At 39.7% G+C, this 19,055-nt stretch overlaps 1 protein-coding gene across 1 annotated transcript; it reads left to right on the top strand.

The window, feature by feature from the left end:
* Positions 1-921: 921 nt before the first annotated feature.
* Positions 922-16,598, top strand: usp36 (ubiquitin specific peptidase 36). The gene is made up of 20 exons (XM_034143104.1): positions 922-1,028; positions 3,824-4,089; positions 4,210-4,431; positions 4,732-4,842; positions 6,540-6,642; positions 6,813-6,880; positions 7,642-7,712; positions 7,826-7,908; positions 8,025-8,136; positions 8,226-8,366; positions 9,294-9,394; positions 9,486-9,624; positions 10,138-10,491; positions 11,130-11,348; positions 11,803-11,927; positions 12,782-13,456; positions 13,652-13,872; positions 14,071-14,268; positions 14,371-14,486; positions 14,600-16,598. The coding sequence occupies exons 2-20, from the start codon at positions 3,837-3,839 to the stop codon at positions 14,732-14,734; spliced, it is 3,447 nt and encodes a 1,148-aa protein (XP_033998995.1). The 5' UTR covers positions 922-1,028; positions 3,824-3,836; the 3' UTR covers positions 14,735-16,598.
* The last annotated feature ends 2,457 nt before the right edge of the window (positions 16,599-19,055 follow it).

Below are 19,055 nucleotides of genomic sequence, written 5' to 3'. Positions count from 1 at the left end.
TTTACACATCAATGGGTTATGTATCCATTTTCACATAACTCCTGCATTCATCATTTATCAAAACCAATTAAGATTATGTTATTTCTGGACATTCACATACTCACATATTTAGTTTCAAATGACAGAAAAAAGCTATTTCATAATTTTAGTTTGAATGGACACACTGCTGAGAAAACAGGAATTCACATTTATTCTAGGCAGGCACAAGTCCTACAGCAGGAAACAGAAAAAAAACGGTATAATGAACTTAGTGACATTTCGTATTTATTTCGTTTACCCAAATCAGTATCTACATACGGGACAGGGACAGTAGTTACAGTAGGCTACCAGGAACTGATTTCCGACATTTTAACAGCAATCTGCTGCCGCTTAGTGGAGAAGACCAAATGTGACATTCACAGACATTCCTTCACGAGCCTGTGCACAATGAGAAGCTATTTATCTGGATGATATAATACACTTGTATGTATAAGACATTAATATAACACGGTTAGGGTTGGATATATTCGTTACATTACAAATCTGTGTACCGTGATGAAATATTTTGAATGATGAATATTGAATTTTACGACAATTAAATATGTGGTCAAACCATGTAGCAATAGGGAAATTGACACAAGGGATACGATTTCTATCCTGGTGGGATTTTAATGTATTCGAGAGGCAGCTTCAGTGATTCGAGACCAACGTCACTGCAGCATACAATCGAGGGATGTTTAACCGCTCTTTGTTGTTACATTACATTATCATTTGTAATATCTATCGCGCCGATAGCATCAATGGTAAACAGCGGTGACTGGAAGTCACGTGTGGTTTTCTCCCTACATCTCTGCGTCAGTTTAAGCGCTGATTGGCTGAGCCTTTCAGCTACGGTATGACCTATTCTCCCATTGGCCTTTCATCCCTGTCAATCATTGTTGTTGCCGCCCTCTGATAATGCAGCATGGGCGAAAATACCAGACCAAAAAGCTACAGCCGAGGAAGCAGACCGCTCTACTGTTAACAATTTTGGACGATTGAACTGAAAGGTAAGTAAACCATCGCCCTTTAGAAAACCGTAATATGGGTTATCATATTTTTCCGTTATGACTAAGATTAACACGCTGTCTGGTTGTTGGGTATTGTTAGCCACCTGGACGCTGAGATGCTAACCCACATTGAGGGAGGCTCTCGCCACGTTAAGTTAGCTTGCTGGCTAATTTGCTGCTGCTACTCTAAAGTAAATAGGCAGAAGACGATAAAGCAGGCAGTTAGAAATGACCAATACTTAAACATAGAATCACATAGTTATATATCGAAGTAACGACGACGGGTTGTCTTAACTTAAGACTGTTTAGGTCGGAATTACCATTAGCTGTGGTCGATGTTAGCAACTTAGCATTTAGGCTATGATGAGTTGACTTCAGCTGGAGTACTGAGGCTGCCCGGTTAGTGGAGGCAATAACGATAATGACGAACCAGAAGAACTGAAAAGTCAGACAGTTAGGTAGCTGTCAAATGTAGCTATAATAATGAAGGGATTTCAGAAGTGACAGCAGTAGCTGTGCTGCCTTCAGGTGCTCGATAAAAAAATCCCTCGTTCGCATTACGTCCACGAGTGGGTTAGTGTGATTTGAGGTGCTTAGTGGTTACTATAAATAGTTTTTTCATTTAAACATGAACATGTCCAGCAGCTTTATTCTTGTCAGCAACACTATTGGCATAATGAAATAACCGGACGAAAAAAAATATTACCTTTCTTTTAATACAATAACCGTAACAGTACTGTCTAAATATGTGCAAATGGTGCATCTTAAAACGTGCACATGTGTAATTGAGTTATTTACATGTGCTTTTATCAGTCGTGACAGGAGCAATTGAAGTAATTACATATTAGTTATCCAGGTGAACTTCTCTATGACCTACTATAACATAATTGAACATGTTGACATCAGTATTAAGTCAATTTTAATTTGATGTTTGTTTTCATGTGGCAACAATTTTGAAACACATTTTCCTACTATTTGAGAAGTTTGAACCAGCATTCTCGTCGTTGAGTTGATAATCTAATAAAGTATTTGACTAAACATTTTAACTTTAATTACAATTTTTCAAATGCCGCTGTAACTAAATAGATTTTTGCCATATTATCGCACTGTTCAGAGATTGAAATTGATTTAAGCTCTATAAAAGTTTCCCTAAAATAAACATTTCGAAACAATTCAGGCAGTCGTGTTGGTCACGTGAAGGCCACTTTGTTGATTTAAATTGTTCTAATCTTTTGTATGTGTTGGTCCTAATATAATGCACTAGTGTGTGCTTTCAGAAACCTAGAAAAAAATATATGTTTTGCTGTTATTTGCCCTGTGATTGCATTACTAATGTATTTCATCCGGTTAAAAAATATTGACAACTCCAATGATGTCTCTATGCATGTCAGTATGAGAAGTGCTTCTTAAATATAAGACAAGCAGGTATATTTTTTTATAGCCAGTATATAAGTCATTAGAGGCCACTTGTTTCCATGGTCATATTAAGGAATTGTATCTTAAATACACTGCAGTTGCTTGAAATAGTGTAAGTAGAGAGTATTGAATGAAGAACCCTTGTCAGTATTGTTGGTACATATGGGGCTTTGGCATCATTATTGGTGGCAGTATTCACATGTGGATTAAGTGGTCGGTCCAGGCACCGGGTTGCCACTAGACAGTGTCGAACTAACTGACCAATTGAATGGTGCAGTGTGATGAAACAAAAACATATTCTGCCACCTTAAACACCTGTGTTGTGGTCAGTGCATCTACACTGCCGCCTGGTCTTGCAGTTGCATCGCTGCAGGTAGTCGAGTCCCTGTGGGCTTTGACGTTTTTTAGTTGTATCAGTATCACCCGCACGTGAAGGTCAGTGTGCCCTTGTGCATACAATGCATGTTCAGCCCTCCTTCCCTCTTTATGACGTCAATGCCCACTCTGATGAGCACGATGATCGTGATGCTCCATGCCTTTGGTGTTAGTGTCGAACTGTAACATGATGTAATGCTTTCCCTTCTGAAGGAGGATTTGTTGTGTTTGGAGCAGGAGGATACTGAATGCCCCTCGGTCAGCACTAAACATATTTTGCCAGCCTGCTGCCTTTTTAACACTCCAGTAGTCAATCACTGAGCTGTGTCTTGCAGACAGTATTTTTTATTACCCCTGAAATATAAGACGAATGCAAATGTTCTTTATCATATGATTGATAGTCTCCATGATTTGCAGATTTACTGAAGAAAACATGCCAATTGGTGGAAGATAACAATAAAGCATTGATGCAGGCTTGATAAAGGGCAGCTAACAGCAACTGTTTACACCTCATGTGCTCTCATGCTTGTGCTCTCATGCTTGTCCTCTCCCTTCCCATACACTCTCCGCCACCCTCCGTACCAACGTCTGCTGTGTTGCATAACTGTGGGGACAGCTGCCAAGACCCAGCTGGCTTCTCAGATGCATTCAGTCCTTATATTTGTTGTGGAGCTACGTCAGGATATGTGGCCTGGAGAGTGTGTTATTGGGCACTTACGTGATTATCTGAGAGATAAATTCAACATTTATTTGCTCAGCTGAAGGTTTACTTAAGGTCCTGTTCAGCTCAAAGGGCCATTAACACTCCCATAATGACAGTTTAAAGTCCCAACACATTGACAATGTAAAAGACAATCAAGGTGCTGTGAGGTGCTTTGATGTAGATCCAATAAGACGTTTGATTGATCCCTATAGGAAATGAGTGTTATTCATTTTGTGTCGTTTTATGTGGGCCTATTGAAGTGATTTTGTGAACAATTTATGACATCCAACTTTCTCTGCAGTGATGTTCCAACAATGCCGATAGTGGATAAACTCAAAGAGGCGTTAAAGCCTGGTCGAAAGGAGACGGGGGATGAGGGGGACCTCAACAAACTGTTGGCCTCTTCTGCCAAGAAGGTCCTCTTGCAGAAGATCGAGTTTGAGCCTGCCAGCAAGGGTTTCTCATATCAACTGGACAGCCTGAAGAACAAGTATGTTATCCTCAATCCCCGGAACGAGGGCGCTACGGGCCAGAAGGCCTCAGAGCCGGCCTCGATAAAGAGGCAAGGTAAGCTATCCAATTGAACTCTAACATTTAGATAGTTTGACCTTTTTGCATATTCACTTTTTGGCTTTAAAAGTGAACACAAAAGAAAATGACACCGCATTGACTGCACTTCTTCTTCAGTCTCAGAGAACTCAGGTGGGGGCCAGAGCGATGGGATCTCTGCCCCACAGAAGATGCTCTTTCCAGGGAGTAAGCTCACCCTTAAATGGGAGCGTGTGTACAGGGTGGGAGCCGGTCTCCACAACCTGGGAAACACCTGCTTCCTCAACTCCACAGTGCAGTGTCTCACCTACACCCCGCCACTTGCCAACTACTTACTCTCAAAGGAGCACAGCCGTGCCTGTGAGTATTTGAGTCATTCTCTTTCATTCTGCCAATCTCCCAGCTTTCCTACTATTATATTTAAGCCCACAAGTTTAATTCTTGCGGTGAAACATTCAGCGGACTATGAATTACTGACTTCAGACTTAATGTTTTGCTATTACAGGTGACTAAGGCATTAACATACAAAATAAAGCTTGTAAAACTTGACAATTGAATGAGCCCATATGTGTATCAACCACCTTGATAAAGACCTCACATAACACATTCCTGTACTTTTGTGAGTGACTCTGATTTTCATTGTTTCTATCTTTGTTTTAGGTCACCAGCCAGGCTTTTGTATGATCTGTATAATGCAGAACCATATCATTCAAGCCTTTGCCAACACAGGCAATGCCATCAAGCCTGTCTCCTTCATCAGAGACCTGAAAAGTAAGTAAACCCCCAGCTTCCGTCAACACCCTGTGGTTGTTTCTGAGCTCGCTAGGATCAATGTAGGTCAGGAGTGACACCTGAATTCCTGTTTAAAACTGCTCGAGGTGAGGTGACGCAACACTGGCCACAGCGTCCCATGTGACAGCCAGTCACTGCAGTGCAGAGCGGTGAGAGTGCCGGCTGTGAATGAACACCATGTAGAGAAGAGATGAGGTGTGAGTTGCACCTTGACATGGTGAGGTGCTGTGCTGCTGTCTCACAAAAGCCTGCCTCCCTCCCTACCTGCCTGCTACTTCCTTATGTGCTGCTGCAATCATGTCTCCACCTCCTGCGCCTCTTTTTCCACCTCTCCCTCCCCCGTCACCCCCTCCCTCCCCAATGCCCTCTCTGTCTCCTTGTGACTGCAGGCTGAGAGGAGCAGCTTTAGCACAAAAATGTGCAGTCCACCATTTTCACTCCTTTTTAAACAGAACTCTGAGATGTACTCTGTGTTTTCATGGTCTCCCTTTCACATGCATCTAGCTGGTGGCCATCCCTTTACAGCTAGAACAATGTAAATGCATACAGGGAAATTTCCACATCTGTGCCCCCTGCTCTGCACGAACCCCCCCCCCCCCCCCCCCCCCCAACAAAAAATACAAATACAGTGCAATGTCATCATGCTAAAATCAAAAGAGCTTACTGCAACTGATACTGAAAGCACCCCAGAATCTCAGTTACTGCCTCTCAAACTGAATAAAACCATAACCAGCTAATCATATGCCTATATATTCTAGATGTTGTTTCCCCCCTCTATGAGCATCGCCCTGAACGGGTCATTAGAGCATGGTGTCTTATTCCTCTTTCCCACTCAGGGGTGACTCAATGCCATAAATGCACAGCGATGCTATGCCAGGAATGTGGTGATGACCACATCATTCTGAAGGCCCTTTTCCATTAGGAAATAACAGTACATTATCTCTAATGTGAGGCTTTTAGATGAGATGTCAGTCTGCTGAGGTCGTAAGCTGCTTATGAGGTCACGGTCATTTTACTGCAGGTCTGAGATGCATAAGGAACTAACCTTTGTTATAGTAACTGTCAGTAGAGTGTACTCTAAGCTTTATAACATGTTAAATAAATAATCTACATTGCTTACTACTCTATAATTTGCTTCACCACTTCGCGTAAATATCGTGAATTAAAAATGTAAACTGTTATAGAAATAATGGCCGTCTAGTGGCCATCATTTAAAAAGCAACACAAGCTTGTGTGCGCCTTTTGCATCCTTTTAATACTGACAGGAAGTTATGAATTACAGCTCATCATTTATTAAGCCCCTTTGTTGTTTTGCAGAAACTTATTTTTAGACTATGTTGGCTGACTTAAAGATTGTTGATGTTTCCTCTAGCTGCTCTGCTGGTGTCATGTCTGTGAATTGTATGACAAATGTAGGCCATACATATTTAAGATTTATGCAATGAACACTTATGTGCACTCGGCTCAGCTTTTATTTAAAGTAAAGCAACGGTTAATACGCCTAAAGCAGTGGTGATTACTTGCCCGTTGAAGATATTGCAACATCTACTCTAAATTCTCCCTTTTCAGGAAGTGATGTGGCTAAAACTTGATTAATTGTCCTCATTTTGTTAATGCATTCAGGGTTGGAAAACTTTCATTAGCACAAAGCTTACATTTTCTTTTGTCTCCCACAGAAATTGCCAGACATTTTCGCTTTGGAAGCCAAGAGGATGCTCATGAATTTTTGCGGTACACCATCGACGCCATGCAGAAAGCCTGTCTCAATGGCTACCCCAAGTAAGGCTTTACAATTATTTCTTTAAAGTGTTACAAGTGTGTATGTTTTACTGGGCCTCTTTGTGAAGCTAGACCCGGTAGCAAAGCTCACTGTGGAGTGTCTGCTACCTTCGCTAAACAGCAGCAATGTGATGAAAGTAGTTCTGAACAGTTTCTCTTCCTGTCTTTAGGCTCGACAGGCAGACCCAGGCCACAACCCTGGTCCACCAGATCTTTGGAGGTTACCTCAGATCAAGAGGTATTGGCTTTTTTTTTCAAAGAATAAAGGCAACAAATATCGCCTATAGAGCCGTTTACTCATTATTAATTTGACGTTTGATTCTTCTGTTTTGTGTATTGATTCATCACCCAGCTGACTAAAGACATGTCAACTAAATCTATAATGCTCAAACTGCTTGATGTAGTTCAATTCTCTTTATGCTGAGTCAACACATGCTGATCCAAAGTCAAAGGCAGACTGTGGTTTGTACGAAAAACGTAAAGATGTTTTTTAACAATATTAATGCACCCATATTTCTAAACCAAACAATTGGTGGTAATAAAAGTTAAGATTCTTTTTTTCTTTTTTAACCTACTGACGGAGCAAAATAAGATTACAAGTATTCTTACTTTTTTTAAGAAATCACATCAGCAACATATTAAATAGACTGACTTAATGTGTAGTTACACTTTCAAAGAATGCTGTTTGCATAAGGACTAGTATATTTCCTTTCATAGTCTGCATTAGAAATGTTAAAGTATAAGTTAAGCAGCATGTCTCAACTCTCCAATTTTCAGATATTCAATATTTTGTATCGAATTCCCTCCCAATAATTAGGGATTTTCAGTTTATACATTAGTTTGTAAAATATGGAAATGTATCAGCAATTAGGCAGCAACATGTTAAATTGTAGGATATACAGTACTTGAAATTTAATTATTAGTGAAATATTAATAGTATTAACATTGATTTCTTCTGAACCGACCCTAATAGTCATTTGTTTTTTAATTGTCTTTCAGTGAAATGCTCTATTTGTAAAAGTGTGTCCGACACGTATGACCCTTACCTGGACATCGCTGTAGAGATTCGGGTATGGTAAACAAGATATTATTATTTAACCTTTATTTCCACGGAAATATTATTTCTTAATTGTATAAACTTCACTCTTTAACACTGTGTATCTCTGTGGGTTATTTTTTTCAGCAAGCAGCAAACATTGTTCGTGCCCTTGAACTGTTTGTTAAACCAGACGTACTATGTGGAGAGAATGCATACATGTGTGCTAAGTAAGTGCCCTTATGGATTCTGCAGAAGTTAGTAAAACGATATCATATATATATATATATATATATAATTTATCATATAACCTTTCTGAGTCATGACTTTCATTGTTTCTCTCCAGGTGCAAAAAGAAGGTTCCGGCGACCAAGCGCTTCACAATCCATCGACCATCTAACGTGTTGACCGTTTCTCTGAAGAGGTTTGCCAACTTCAGCGGCGGGAAAATAACAAAGGTGAATTTTCACACTATTGGCTGTTTTCAAAATGGCTGTTTTTCATTTCTCAGTGATCTCATATTTCTGTTTTTGGTTTCCCCTCCCAGGATGTTGGGTACCCAGAGTTCCTGAACATCCGCCCCTACATGTCTCAGAGCTCAGGCGACCCTGTGATGTACGGCCTCTACGCGGTGCTGGTGCACTCCGGCTACAGTTGTCACGCTGGCCACTACTACTGCTATGTCAAGGTAAGCTGGGCAGAGGCACAATCTTTAAACAAAATAAATAAATAAAAGATAGTCCAAATCTGAGGATGATTTTAAAAAAATAAAAAAAAATAAAATAAAAATTACGAAATGAACACAATAAAGGCAAACTGTCTTAAAAGAGTCTTTTTAAGTATCAAATTAAACATATTAACCATCAAATTACTAAAAATGTTCTAACATCATACCGGAAGGAATGATACAAAAACATATAGGATAAAGCATAGAAGTAGTAAGTAGCTACATTTAATTTCTAAGAATTAAAAACTTTTTTTTGTAACTGCTTTGAATTACACTTATCAGCAGTAACAATAAGTTGTTACATAAGCATTTGTTTCCAATATTGTATGACTTCAGTTGCATAACTTTGTACCTAAACTTTTTTTTTTTAATTATAGCTCAAAAGAATCTTCTATCATGGTATATGTTGTTTTATATCATATATGTTACACATAATTATCAATATACAACAAAATATAATATATTTCTGGGTAATTCAATTGATAAACAGTTGATATAAGCAATCTGCTTTTGAATAATCCCACAAGTTACCTGGAAAATCTCTAAATCGCAGTATACATGTCCAGTATTGCCACAAAACAGTCTTTCTTTTCCTTTTATTGTACATCAATGACAAAGAAAACAACCTCGCTATAAACTGTATTGGGAAATTTGACAGGTTACAAATTCTCATTGTTTCATCGTATATATCGTGTCTATTGATTTGTATCCGTGTTGTGCATTCAAATTCTAATCTGATCTCAAAGGAAACTAACTGATTTCACCGAGCCTGTGTTCTGCTTCCTGTGTTTCTCAACTTTTTAAATGGTTTGACTTAAAAAGATTAAATTAAAACATTTCAAAGCCTGCTTTATTTTAAAGGAATACCTTTTTCTTATTTACTCCTAGGCAAGCAACGGGCAATGGTACCAAATGAATGATTCAATGGCGCACTCTAGTAACATCAAGGTGGTGTTGAACCAACAGGCCTACGTGCTTTTCTACCTGAGGTAAGACGATGTAGAGGGCTGCAAGAGATCAAACAAGCTGTTGTCTGGTTATATCATTAAATAAACCGGAGTCTTTATTTGTACATTAAAGGATCCCTGAAACAAAGAAGAATGCAGATGGACAGAGTACCAAGCAGGGCATGTTGCATCCTGGGAAGAACAGTGTGTCGTCTGAGCAGATTAAGAGGGCCAATCTGAACGGGCCTCTCTCCTCCCCGCAGATCACTAAGGTAAGAGGCTAGATTACATCCAGCTCACTGTTGGACATATAATAATAATAATAATAAAGCTTTATTTATATAGCACATTTCATACAGTACAACACATGCAGCTCAAAGTGCTTTACAAAACAACAGGAAATTCCCTTTTAAAGGTAAATGCAGCAAAATATAACACTTTATCAGGTTAATAGACACAAGGAGGTAAAATGTATGATAATAAAATAAAATAAATAATGGTTTCTCTCTGACGGATAAGACACAAGACAACTGAGTAGATGCAACAATATAAAATATAAAACCCCATTTAAACAAAGTGAACATATAGGTACAATAAAAATAAAGAGATTAAGACCTATAAAACAATATAAAGGTAGGTAAATAATAAAGACTAAAAGAACATTTAAAGTGGGGGGTTGCTAATAAAAAGCAAATCTAAAAAGATGTGTCTTTAGCTGGTGTATGGAATTGTTATGGGCTGCAGCTGTTAAATACCACTTCTAAACACATTACACCCCTTTTCAGAAACTTGAGCCTGCACAACTGCGTAAGATCCAGTCCATGGACGGTGGTTTGGGCCTCCCCATTTCCAGGAATGGTGTGGGCTCTCAGCCAGTGCCCAGACTCTCCAACTGGGTGTCCAACGGCACATCAAAGCTGCCAGGTGGACCCACGTTTATCGACGAGCCATTCAAGAAGCTAAAGAAGCCGTCCCCCCAGAGCCAGGGGCCGTCTCGCAGCGGCACCCCCACCCCTTCCAACGGGGTCAGCAGGACGGAGGGAGACAAGAAGCAGGGCGGCGAGGGCAGAGGCATGTCAGCGTCTACCTCATTCAAGTCTTTGTCTGACTCCTCCTCTGCCGACACATCGGACTCCAAGGTAATATTTGCACAGGAAAGAAAAACACATTTTAGTTCAAAGGCAGGATCGCCAAGGAGTATTTGTAGGGTGGGGTAAGATGTTAATCAGTGGTATGTATACAAGCTATTTAAGACAGTTTCCTGAGTAGTGATTAGTTGTGAAAAATGTCCATCACATTTCCTTTAAACCACAGATTAAGTCTTAAAATTGTTTGTTTTTTCCAAATAATTTGAAAATGTTCAACAACCCAAAGATATTCAGTATATGATAACATAAAACTAGGGCAGTTCTTTTTCTATATTCTTTTTTGTTTATTTACCTTTTCATTTTTCTTTAAGCTTGAGTGCAAATGTTATACTTATAGCAAAAATACATGTACGCACAACATCAAGTAGTGGCACAACATCATGTAGTGGCACAACATCAAGTAGTGGCACAACATCATGTAGTGGCCTATAATTTAAAAGTCTTATCTCCTGAACACACAATGCATACTGCTAAGCTGAATTTGGATGAATACAAATGTGTAAAATGGCTCGGACACTACAACATATTCTTAATATGGAGATTCAAAGGGATGTATAGAATCCATTTAAGACCATGTGTAGCTGCACAGAAGCATAACCACAGCCTATGGTTGCCTTTGTCCCGGGCAGGACTCGGTGGGGACCAGAAGTGCGCCTGTCGGAGAGACCCCCTCCACCCCGCGGAAGGGCTCCCTCAGCCTGGCCTCTCCAGCCAAGAGCGTGGAGCGCTCTCAGAGCACAGAGGAGCAGAAGACGGCTAAAATAAAACCCCCGGCCCTCAACAACATCACGTCTGAAGCCACCATGTCACCTCCACCTGCCAAGAAACTGGCCCTGTCAGCCAAGAAGGTGAACTTCATTCCCATCCACAGCCACAGCATCACTTCCTGTCTTAGTGAATGTTCATGATACCTTGGTTTCCTGTTGCCTGAATCAACACTGCTATCCATAATTTGACTATTGATTTCATGAAGTAGTTTTGTAGATGCAAGTAAACTGTCCCCTTGTAGTTTATTGTATGCTGTACGTGACGTGTTTCTTCTCCAGTTTGCCTGTCTAATCAACCACGTGATAGCTCGTGTTTAGAGTTTGTCTTCTTTTCCTTCAGTTTGTTCTTTTTTTCTAACCATTTCTAATTCTTCTCTGCCATACCCTTTCCTCTTTGTTTTCATCCCTCCATCTTTTCCTTCCTGCCATCCCTTTAATCTCCCTCTTCCTTATTTTGATTCTCTTCCTTATTTTTGTCACATTCATGGCTATTTTTTTTAGACCACCAAGTTTTTATTTATGTCGATAACTGCAGGCTCGCAGCCGGAGACCGAGCAGCATTGATGCTCTGCCCCCTTTGCCACGCCAGCTGTCCAGTGACCCCACGCATCAAAATCAACTTAACCCCCTCACCTTTGCCTCACCTACCCACACTCACAGGTATGAACTCTGAACCCCGCATCTTATAGGAAATGCGCAAGAAATATGTCCATCTTACTGAAAATTAGCAGATGAAATCCTGCAGGGTTCTTACGGTCATTAAAAACCTGGAAAAGTCATGGAAATTCAAAATAAATAAAAAAATAAATGTAAGTAGGAATAACTTGCATAATGACTTAAAGGACAATCATTGATCAAGTAAGGGGTGGGAATTAATAAGCATTTGCTTCCTCCTACTCTCTTTCGGACACATATGATTTATTTTTTTAATTATTATTATTAATATGAAGACTTTTTTTGTTGAATATATAAATATTATCGTGAATGAGGATTTGTTATTTTTTTTTTAATCTGTTCGAAATAAAGATTGAAATGAAATGAAATGAAATGAAAAGAAAAAGCTAATTCCAGGCCCTGGAAAAGTTATGGAAAACAATATTTTTCCCAAAGTTTTGGAAAAGTCATGGAACTGTAACTAAAGTTGCATCAAATATAATTTATATTTTAGCTAATCGCCAAAATAGTAATACTATAATGATAATACATACTGTATAGTAATGAAACGTAAAATGGCATTTAACTGTCGAGGTGTTTTGCTGGTGAGAGATTTGAGTTGCTTTAGCGTGAAGAAGCTAGTAAGCCTATTGGATTTGCTTTATATAGGCACAACATGTTTCATATGCAGACTTTATTTTCCTGTTCCATGTTAAAATAAACCATTTTCAGTGGTACCGCTGAGAGTTATTTTTTTGGTAATGGAAAATTAGGTAAAGGTCATGGAGAAGTCATTGAAAATCATTGGTAAAAAAGTGTATGAACCCTGATCCTGACGTTTTCTAATGTTTCCTTCACAGAGCTGTACCATTCCATTCACCTATAGTCCAGTCTTTACCTTTGGCCCACTCAAGTGGATCCTTCAAACAGCAGAGCCCTCAGAAACAGTCCCCTCTCTCCACTCCACAAAAACCAAACGCCAGCCTTTCTCCTAAAACCAACGGGCTTCACAATGCCGGCCCAAAGAGCCCCAAGTCTTCCAACAACCTCAGCTCCTTGGTCCAAGAACCAGACCTCAACAGCGCTCAAAAAGTCAACCAAAAGAAGAAGAGGAAAAAGAAGCGCAGGCATTCTGAGGTGGAGGGTGACACAGAGCCAGCAGCTGAAGTGATACAGGCCGACCCCGTGGAGTCAGCCAGCGAGAAGAAGCGCAAGAATAAAAAGAAGAAGCGAAAGAAGGCGCATGAAGACGGAGAGGAAGCGAAGGAGAGGGAGTGTGTCCTGTCTCACCTGGACACACCCAACCAGGAAGAGGACTGGTGCCAGGGTGGTATGTGGAGCCTTACATCCCATCCAGATACAGAGCAGTCCAAACAAAAACCTCAGTTAGCTACCAAAACCCCAACGCTTTGCGAGTCAAATCCGGAAGACCAGGGAGAAGACTCTGTGAAGTTGAAAAAGAAGAAGAAGAAAAAGAAGCTGCAGGTGGAGGAGGCTCTGGAGGATACATCCTCAGCATGCTCCGCACCAGAGAGGTGGGGTTACGTTTTAGGATTGGTTTAGTTATGCTTTTTTTTTTGTCTCCAAATATATTTTATAATTTGAAGCTTATAATTTTGAAAGGAGAGGCTCAAAACTGTGTTTCTATAACAACCAGATATTTGTAGTAACTCCCACAATGCAACCAGCGAGCAATAAACTTATTTAACTTGTTTTTTCCCCCCCAACAGAACTTCGGAGACAAAGGCCACAGTCACACAGAATAATACTGCAGATTTGATAATGTTGAAAAAGAAATTAAAGAAGAGGAAGAAGAAGCTAAAAGAAGAGGTGAGCCTGTGGGAGGAGAGTAGGCGCTGCTCGAATGGACACGACGATGAGCCTGAACAAGTGGAACCTCCTTCCAACGAGAACACCAAGGAGAATGGAGAAATTAGTCAAAACAACACAGGTATGCGAGCATGCACTTACATAATGTTTCCATGCCAACACAGAATGTACTAGAGCCCTCTGTATTGATTACAGCCATTTGCAGAAAATCGCTGCACCACAACTGCCTCATTTATGTGACCAATCATTTCACTGAGAGCATTACTCAGGACATTTCAAAATAAATTCTTTGGTTTTGGATTGTTTTTCTAAATTCCAGCCAGAGTGGTGGTGTGGGACAGCCAAGTGAAGGACGGCTACAAACGCAGCAAGGCGCCAGCGGCTGATGGAGGTGAAGTAGGAGACACCCCGGCCCCTGCGGCCCCTGCTGCTCCTGGAGCCTGGGACGGCAAAAAGACAAGTGGTGTGGTGGAGGAGCTGCTGAAGAACTCTACAGACAAGGCCTACGGAGCCAACGGTAAAACACAGGACGTTAATCTGATCATCTGTATGAAAGAAACTTTGATAATTCTTTGCAAAGAATTGTATATGAATGTTATGTTTTGTTTGTCTTCTCTAGTCCTTAGTTGGGATGGAGATGTCTCTGCCATTAGTAGAGATGCTGCCGACGATGTCCGCCAAGCCCAGTGTGACACTGTGATCGATGAGTGGGATGAAGACTTTGATAGGGGAAAGGTGAGCAAAAAAAAACAATACTCTAATTTTAAATCGGTTTTTATTTAATTCGTAGACCCACTTTTGCTGTATCTTGGCTTCATCTTCTCCTGTTTTTTTGTCTGAATGAACAGGTGAAGAAAATCAAAAACTATAAAAGAGAGAAGTGGAGAGGTGGCGGCAGCAGCATCTTCCAACAGATCCAGGAAAGGCGGAGCAAGTGGTCTGTCACACCCGGCGGGAAGAGAGCTTTTGGAGTCCGTCGCTGAGAGTCCAGATTGCTGTTGAGGCTCATGCTGACTGGAAATTGAGACAACACTGAATACCAAACTCCTGTACCTTTACTCACTCTTTTATTTTTATTATTATTTTTGTATCTCTCTTTCCTGTGTTGAGACCCAAATTACACGAAAGAACCACAGACTACTTTGACAGTCTTGATCTCAATTTTAAACAAACCTGAAATATTGGCTTCAGTGTTGACCAATCTTATCCCCTTTTTAATCAAAATACTGAATCAAGCTTTTCTACGCATGCAAATAGTTGCTATGTGTAGTATGAGATCGTATATCTGCCACACTTCGGCTGTCTTGTATTGGAAACTGAACACAATCTCAGAGCCAAGTTTTGCAGACATAAGAGCTCTGTTTGTAGGACATTTTTAAAACTCCTAAAATTCTTCTATTCTAAATTACAAATATCAAAATATATTATAGATTTCTGTATGATTTACCTATTTGATACCTTTGTTCGCCGACATTTTATTTTGCTGCAGTGTCAGTGCCACGTGGCTTGTTTTTAAGGACCAAATTTTGCCTGCATATTGTTGGTAAAATCAAGCTTTAAAATGGCCACTATTTTCTTAGTATGCATGTTAAATATATACAAAGGTAAATTTTGTTTTTAGTTGTGTTAGTTTTTGTTTGTAATTTCTTTTTTTTCTCCTTTACAAATCCTGTTTATTTTAGAGTTACATGTAGATTCATTTAAGGCCACAAAAGAATGCTCTGTCAATTTCTATTAACAGTTAAACTGTTAGTGGTTGTGTTCATGAACCACTTGTTGGATGATTAGCCTCTGTTTACCTTGACCTTATTGGTTATTGACAACTCATAATGTGTTATGCAGGATGTAGGTTGGGGTTGTTGGGAGGAACCGTCATCAGTCCAACGTTCAGGAGCTCTGTGGAGATTTGACTTTTCACAAACTGTTCTTCACCAATGTTCTGAAATAAAGGGGTTGCATTTTATACTTGAGGCACTTTGTTAGACTGGGATTGCCACATGCTAATAATTTATTTCCCCCTTGTATCTTATATCTCTATGCAATTTTCTGATGCTCATGCTGGTCACCTAGAAACTGGGCTAAGACTCAGGAAACCAGACAACCCGTATCCCATTTTCATCTCGGATCAGACTCCCCTATTTCATATTAGACTAGTTCCTATCCACGACCACCATTTTGCTTCTTGTACATCCTGTAGAAATTGTTTTATACAAAATATTTCAGGTGTGGAAACCATGGGATCATCTTGCACCAATCCTGGCACAGATGCGTAGAGAAACTAGCGTTATAAAAAATGCTTTGCCAGCGTAGAAGCGTGTACAGTCCATCTTGTGCTACCTGTTTCCCCCCACCGCTGTAAAGATTTGCCCATGCATTTCTTCTCATTCTAGAGATGTTGCCTTGAATTGGCTATCAAAAAAGTATAGGAGTTAATGTTATAAATATATAATTTAAAGAAGAAAAGACAGATCTTTTATGTGCTACTAATACTCAGATCAGTGGGTGGACGTTAACTTGAGCAATTATCTGCAAATGTGTTTGCTCGTGTGTGAGAGCTGTCTTCATGCAAGACCCTCCCTATGTCACTGTGGTGTGTACAGTACAAGAGACTACAGCAGTCTAATTTCCATAGGACATGTTTGTCTGCTGTGAAATCGGCAAAGGGTGTGACTCTCAAACTAACACAGGAACATTTACCAGTGTGGATGGACGGTCCACATGTTTGCATTGATGGTTCTATATTTTGCACCACTTTTTCTGACCATGGAGGAGACCTTTCATAATGAAAGTGTCTCTTTCCACATTATAGTTAGTTATAAAGGTGCAATAAAGTTGTGACTTTTGTGAGTTGGTGTGGATTTTGTCTTGTAATTTGACATTCAGTGAAAGTAGCAGTCAGCACTATAAAAGAGGGTATTCGATATTGTATAGCAAAGATGTATCAGAATCCTTTGAGGGAACAGCTAAGTCACATGTTCATTGTTACTGTGACTTTTTTTAAATGTGGGAAATCCAATATAATCGTACAAACACGTTTTTGTGGGGCCAATTGAGCTGGCACTAATACTGCAATTATAGTTACATTTCCTAACCACAGCAGCCAGCTTTTTATCTGTAAAAAATCAATCTTTAACCCAGTGTTCACTTCCTGGTCAGCACCAGCAACGAACGACGAGCTAGCTAGCTAAGTCAAGTGCAGCATTTAGCAGATAGACCCAGAGATGTTATTTAAGTAATTTGAAATCTCTTCTCTTCTAGAAAAAGAGATTCAAGTGAACATAGGAGTTAAATTAACCAGTGGACCAAAACACAGGTCTGATTTATAATAATTGATTTGCTACAGAAACACTTTATGTTATATTCCATGGAATGCTCTTAACATCCCGATAGCAATGAATACATTAATGCTTTGACAATAAATAGATACATAAACAAATTTCATCTGTGGAAGCCGTGGCGCTGTAAAAAGCACGACCAGTTATTTTAGCCGGTCCGGCTAAAGCTAAGTTCAAAGATCATGGAAAGAAAGGAGATATAGAGTGTGGTAAATTGGCAGCATTTATAGCACTTTTCCACTCTCTCGTGACCCCTCAAATGACTTTGACATAAGTCAAGTTGAACAGCAGGATACACACATTCATATAGTGCATGCACTAGCTAAGGGAGAACAAGATTCACACTCACACTGATCGCCATGCAATCAGGAGCAATTTAGGGTTCATTATCTTTGTCTCTTAGAGTTCAGGAGAGCACAACAATGATGGAAATGAAGACTCTCCACACCAACTACGGTTTTGATCACACATGGAATGATTTCCATTATTATTCTTATCACTGAGTTTGTGCATCTCGCATAGCTTGGGTTTAGCAACCGAGATATTACATCTCATTGAACCAGGTCACTGTTCACCTGTTACTGTTAACGTGCCTTTGGCCAGAATACACAGATGTACACTTACTGTGTATGAAAGTCCTTTTTGTGTTTGTGTTTATGCAACATAATGGTTCTCTTTATTAACAAGGAAACAATGCATTATTCATACATTTAGACAGTACATCTCCCCTTTAAAGCCAGTCTCCTTAACTGTTTCTGAACAGCACCTCTAAGTTATAGAAAAGTGCTGAATGTTTCAAATGTAGCTTGGTTGTAATTTAGCATCTGGGTACAAGGCTTTGCTGGTGTAACATTAAGAACGTCAAAAGAGTCAGTCTGTCTTGCAGATTTTTTTTTTTTTTTTTTGACATGAGGCACATCATTTCTCTTTATTTTGAGAAACATAATCTAATTTTAAAGATTATTTTTGTTAAACCTTTTCAGCAATTGTTGGTCAGCCAGATGTACTAAATCAGAGCTGTGCTCTGTTCCTATTCAGTGTCATAGAAAGGCCTTGTGGCCAGTGGCGTTTTTATATGTACAAAAGTGGTGGGGCACAAAAAACTTAGATGTCTATATATAAGCTTCTGCAGTGACGTGCAGTGAGGTTCATGGCTGGTGAGGCACTGGCACTGACTCTTCAGGTTTACAAATATTATATTTTGACCTAAACCAAAATATAATATTATTTTCAAAAGCTTTTTTTGTCTGATGCTTCGATTAATTTTAAACAGACAGTTCAACAAAAGGATACCCAAAAAATGTCATTTTATCATTTAAATATTGAATTGTTCTCTCTTAGTAAGATCCCATTTTCAATAAAATGGCGGTCTTACCTTGACTTGAAGATGAAGTCCATTTTCCTATCCTTCTGGACAAACATTTCTATTACTTTTTTGTAAAAGTCCTGCTTATGTTCTTGTAGTTTCAAAAGTCTATCATAAATCTAATCCATAGATTTATGATAAAAAAATTATATAAGTAGGGTAGACATGTGGATGTTATCCGGCTAATCAAAACGTGCATTTATCTAACAGGTACGTTTCCCACAGATCTTATTTCGAGCTATTTTCTAAAATCCTCTGGAGAAATCTCATTGCTTTTTTGTGCTTACTTCCTGGTTTTAGGACGCGCCACTGCAGCTCTCTCGTCTCCTCTTCACACAGCACACTTTTCGCGGCACACGTACTTACAGCCAATCAGCTCTGAATGATTTGAGATGACGTATGGTGGGGGATGGTAGCTCCATGCCCCTCTGGTCATTATTTTTTTGCCACACACATTTCATTACAAAATACTCTGAGCATGCGCAGTGAAGTTTTTACAGTCACCGTTGACTTCACAGCGAGAGGAAGGGGCATAATCAGGTTTTGTCCCACATGGCTCTAAACAGCTCAATAGGCACACACTGTGACTGTAGACACACTAAT

The sequence above is a fragment of the Trematomus bernacchii genome, unplaced genomic scaffold, assembly GCF_902827165.1.
Source record: "Trematomus bernacchii unplaced genomic scaffold, fTreBer1.1, whole genome shotgun sequence".
Lineage (NCBI taxonomy): Eukaryota > Metazoa > Chordata > Actinopteri > Perciformes > Nototheniidae > Trematomus > Trematomus bernacchii.
The sequence above is the reverse complement of the archived record's forward strand: the minus strand, read 5'-3'. Positions and strand labels throughout refer to the sequence as shown.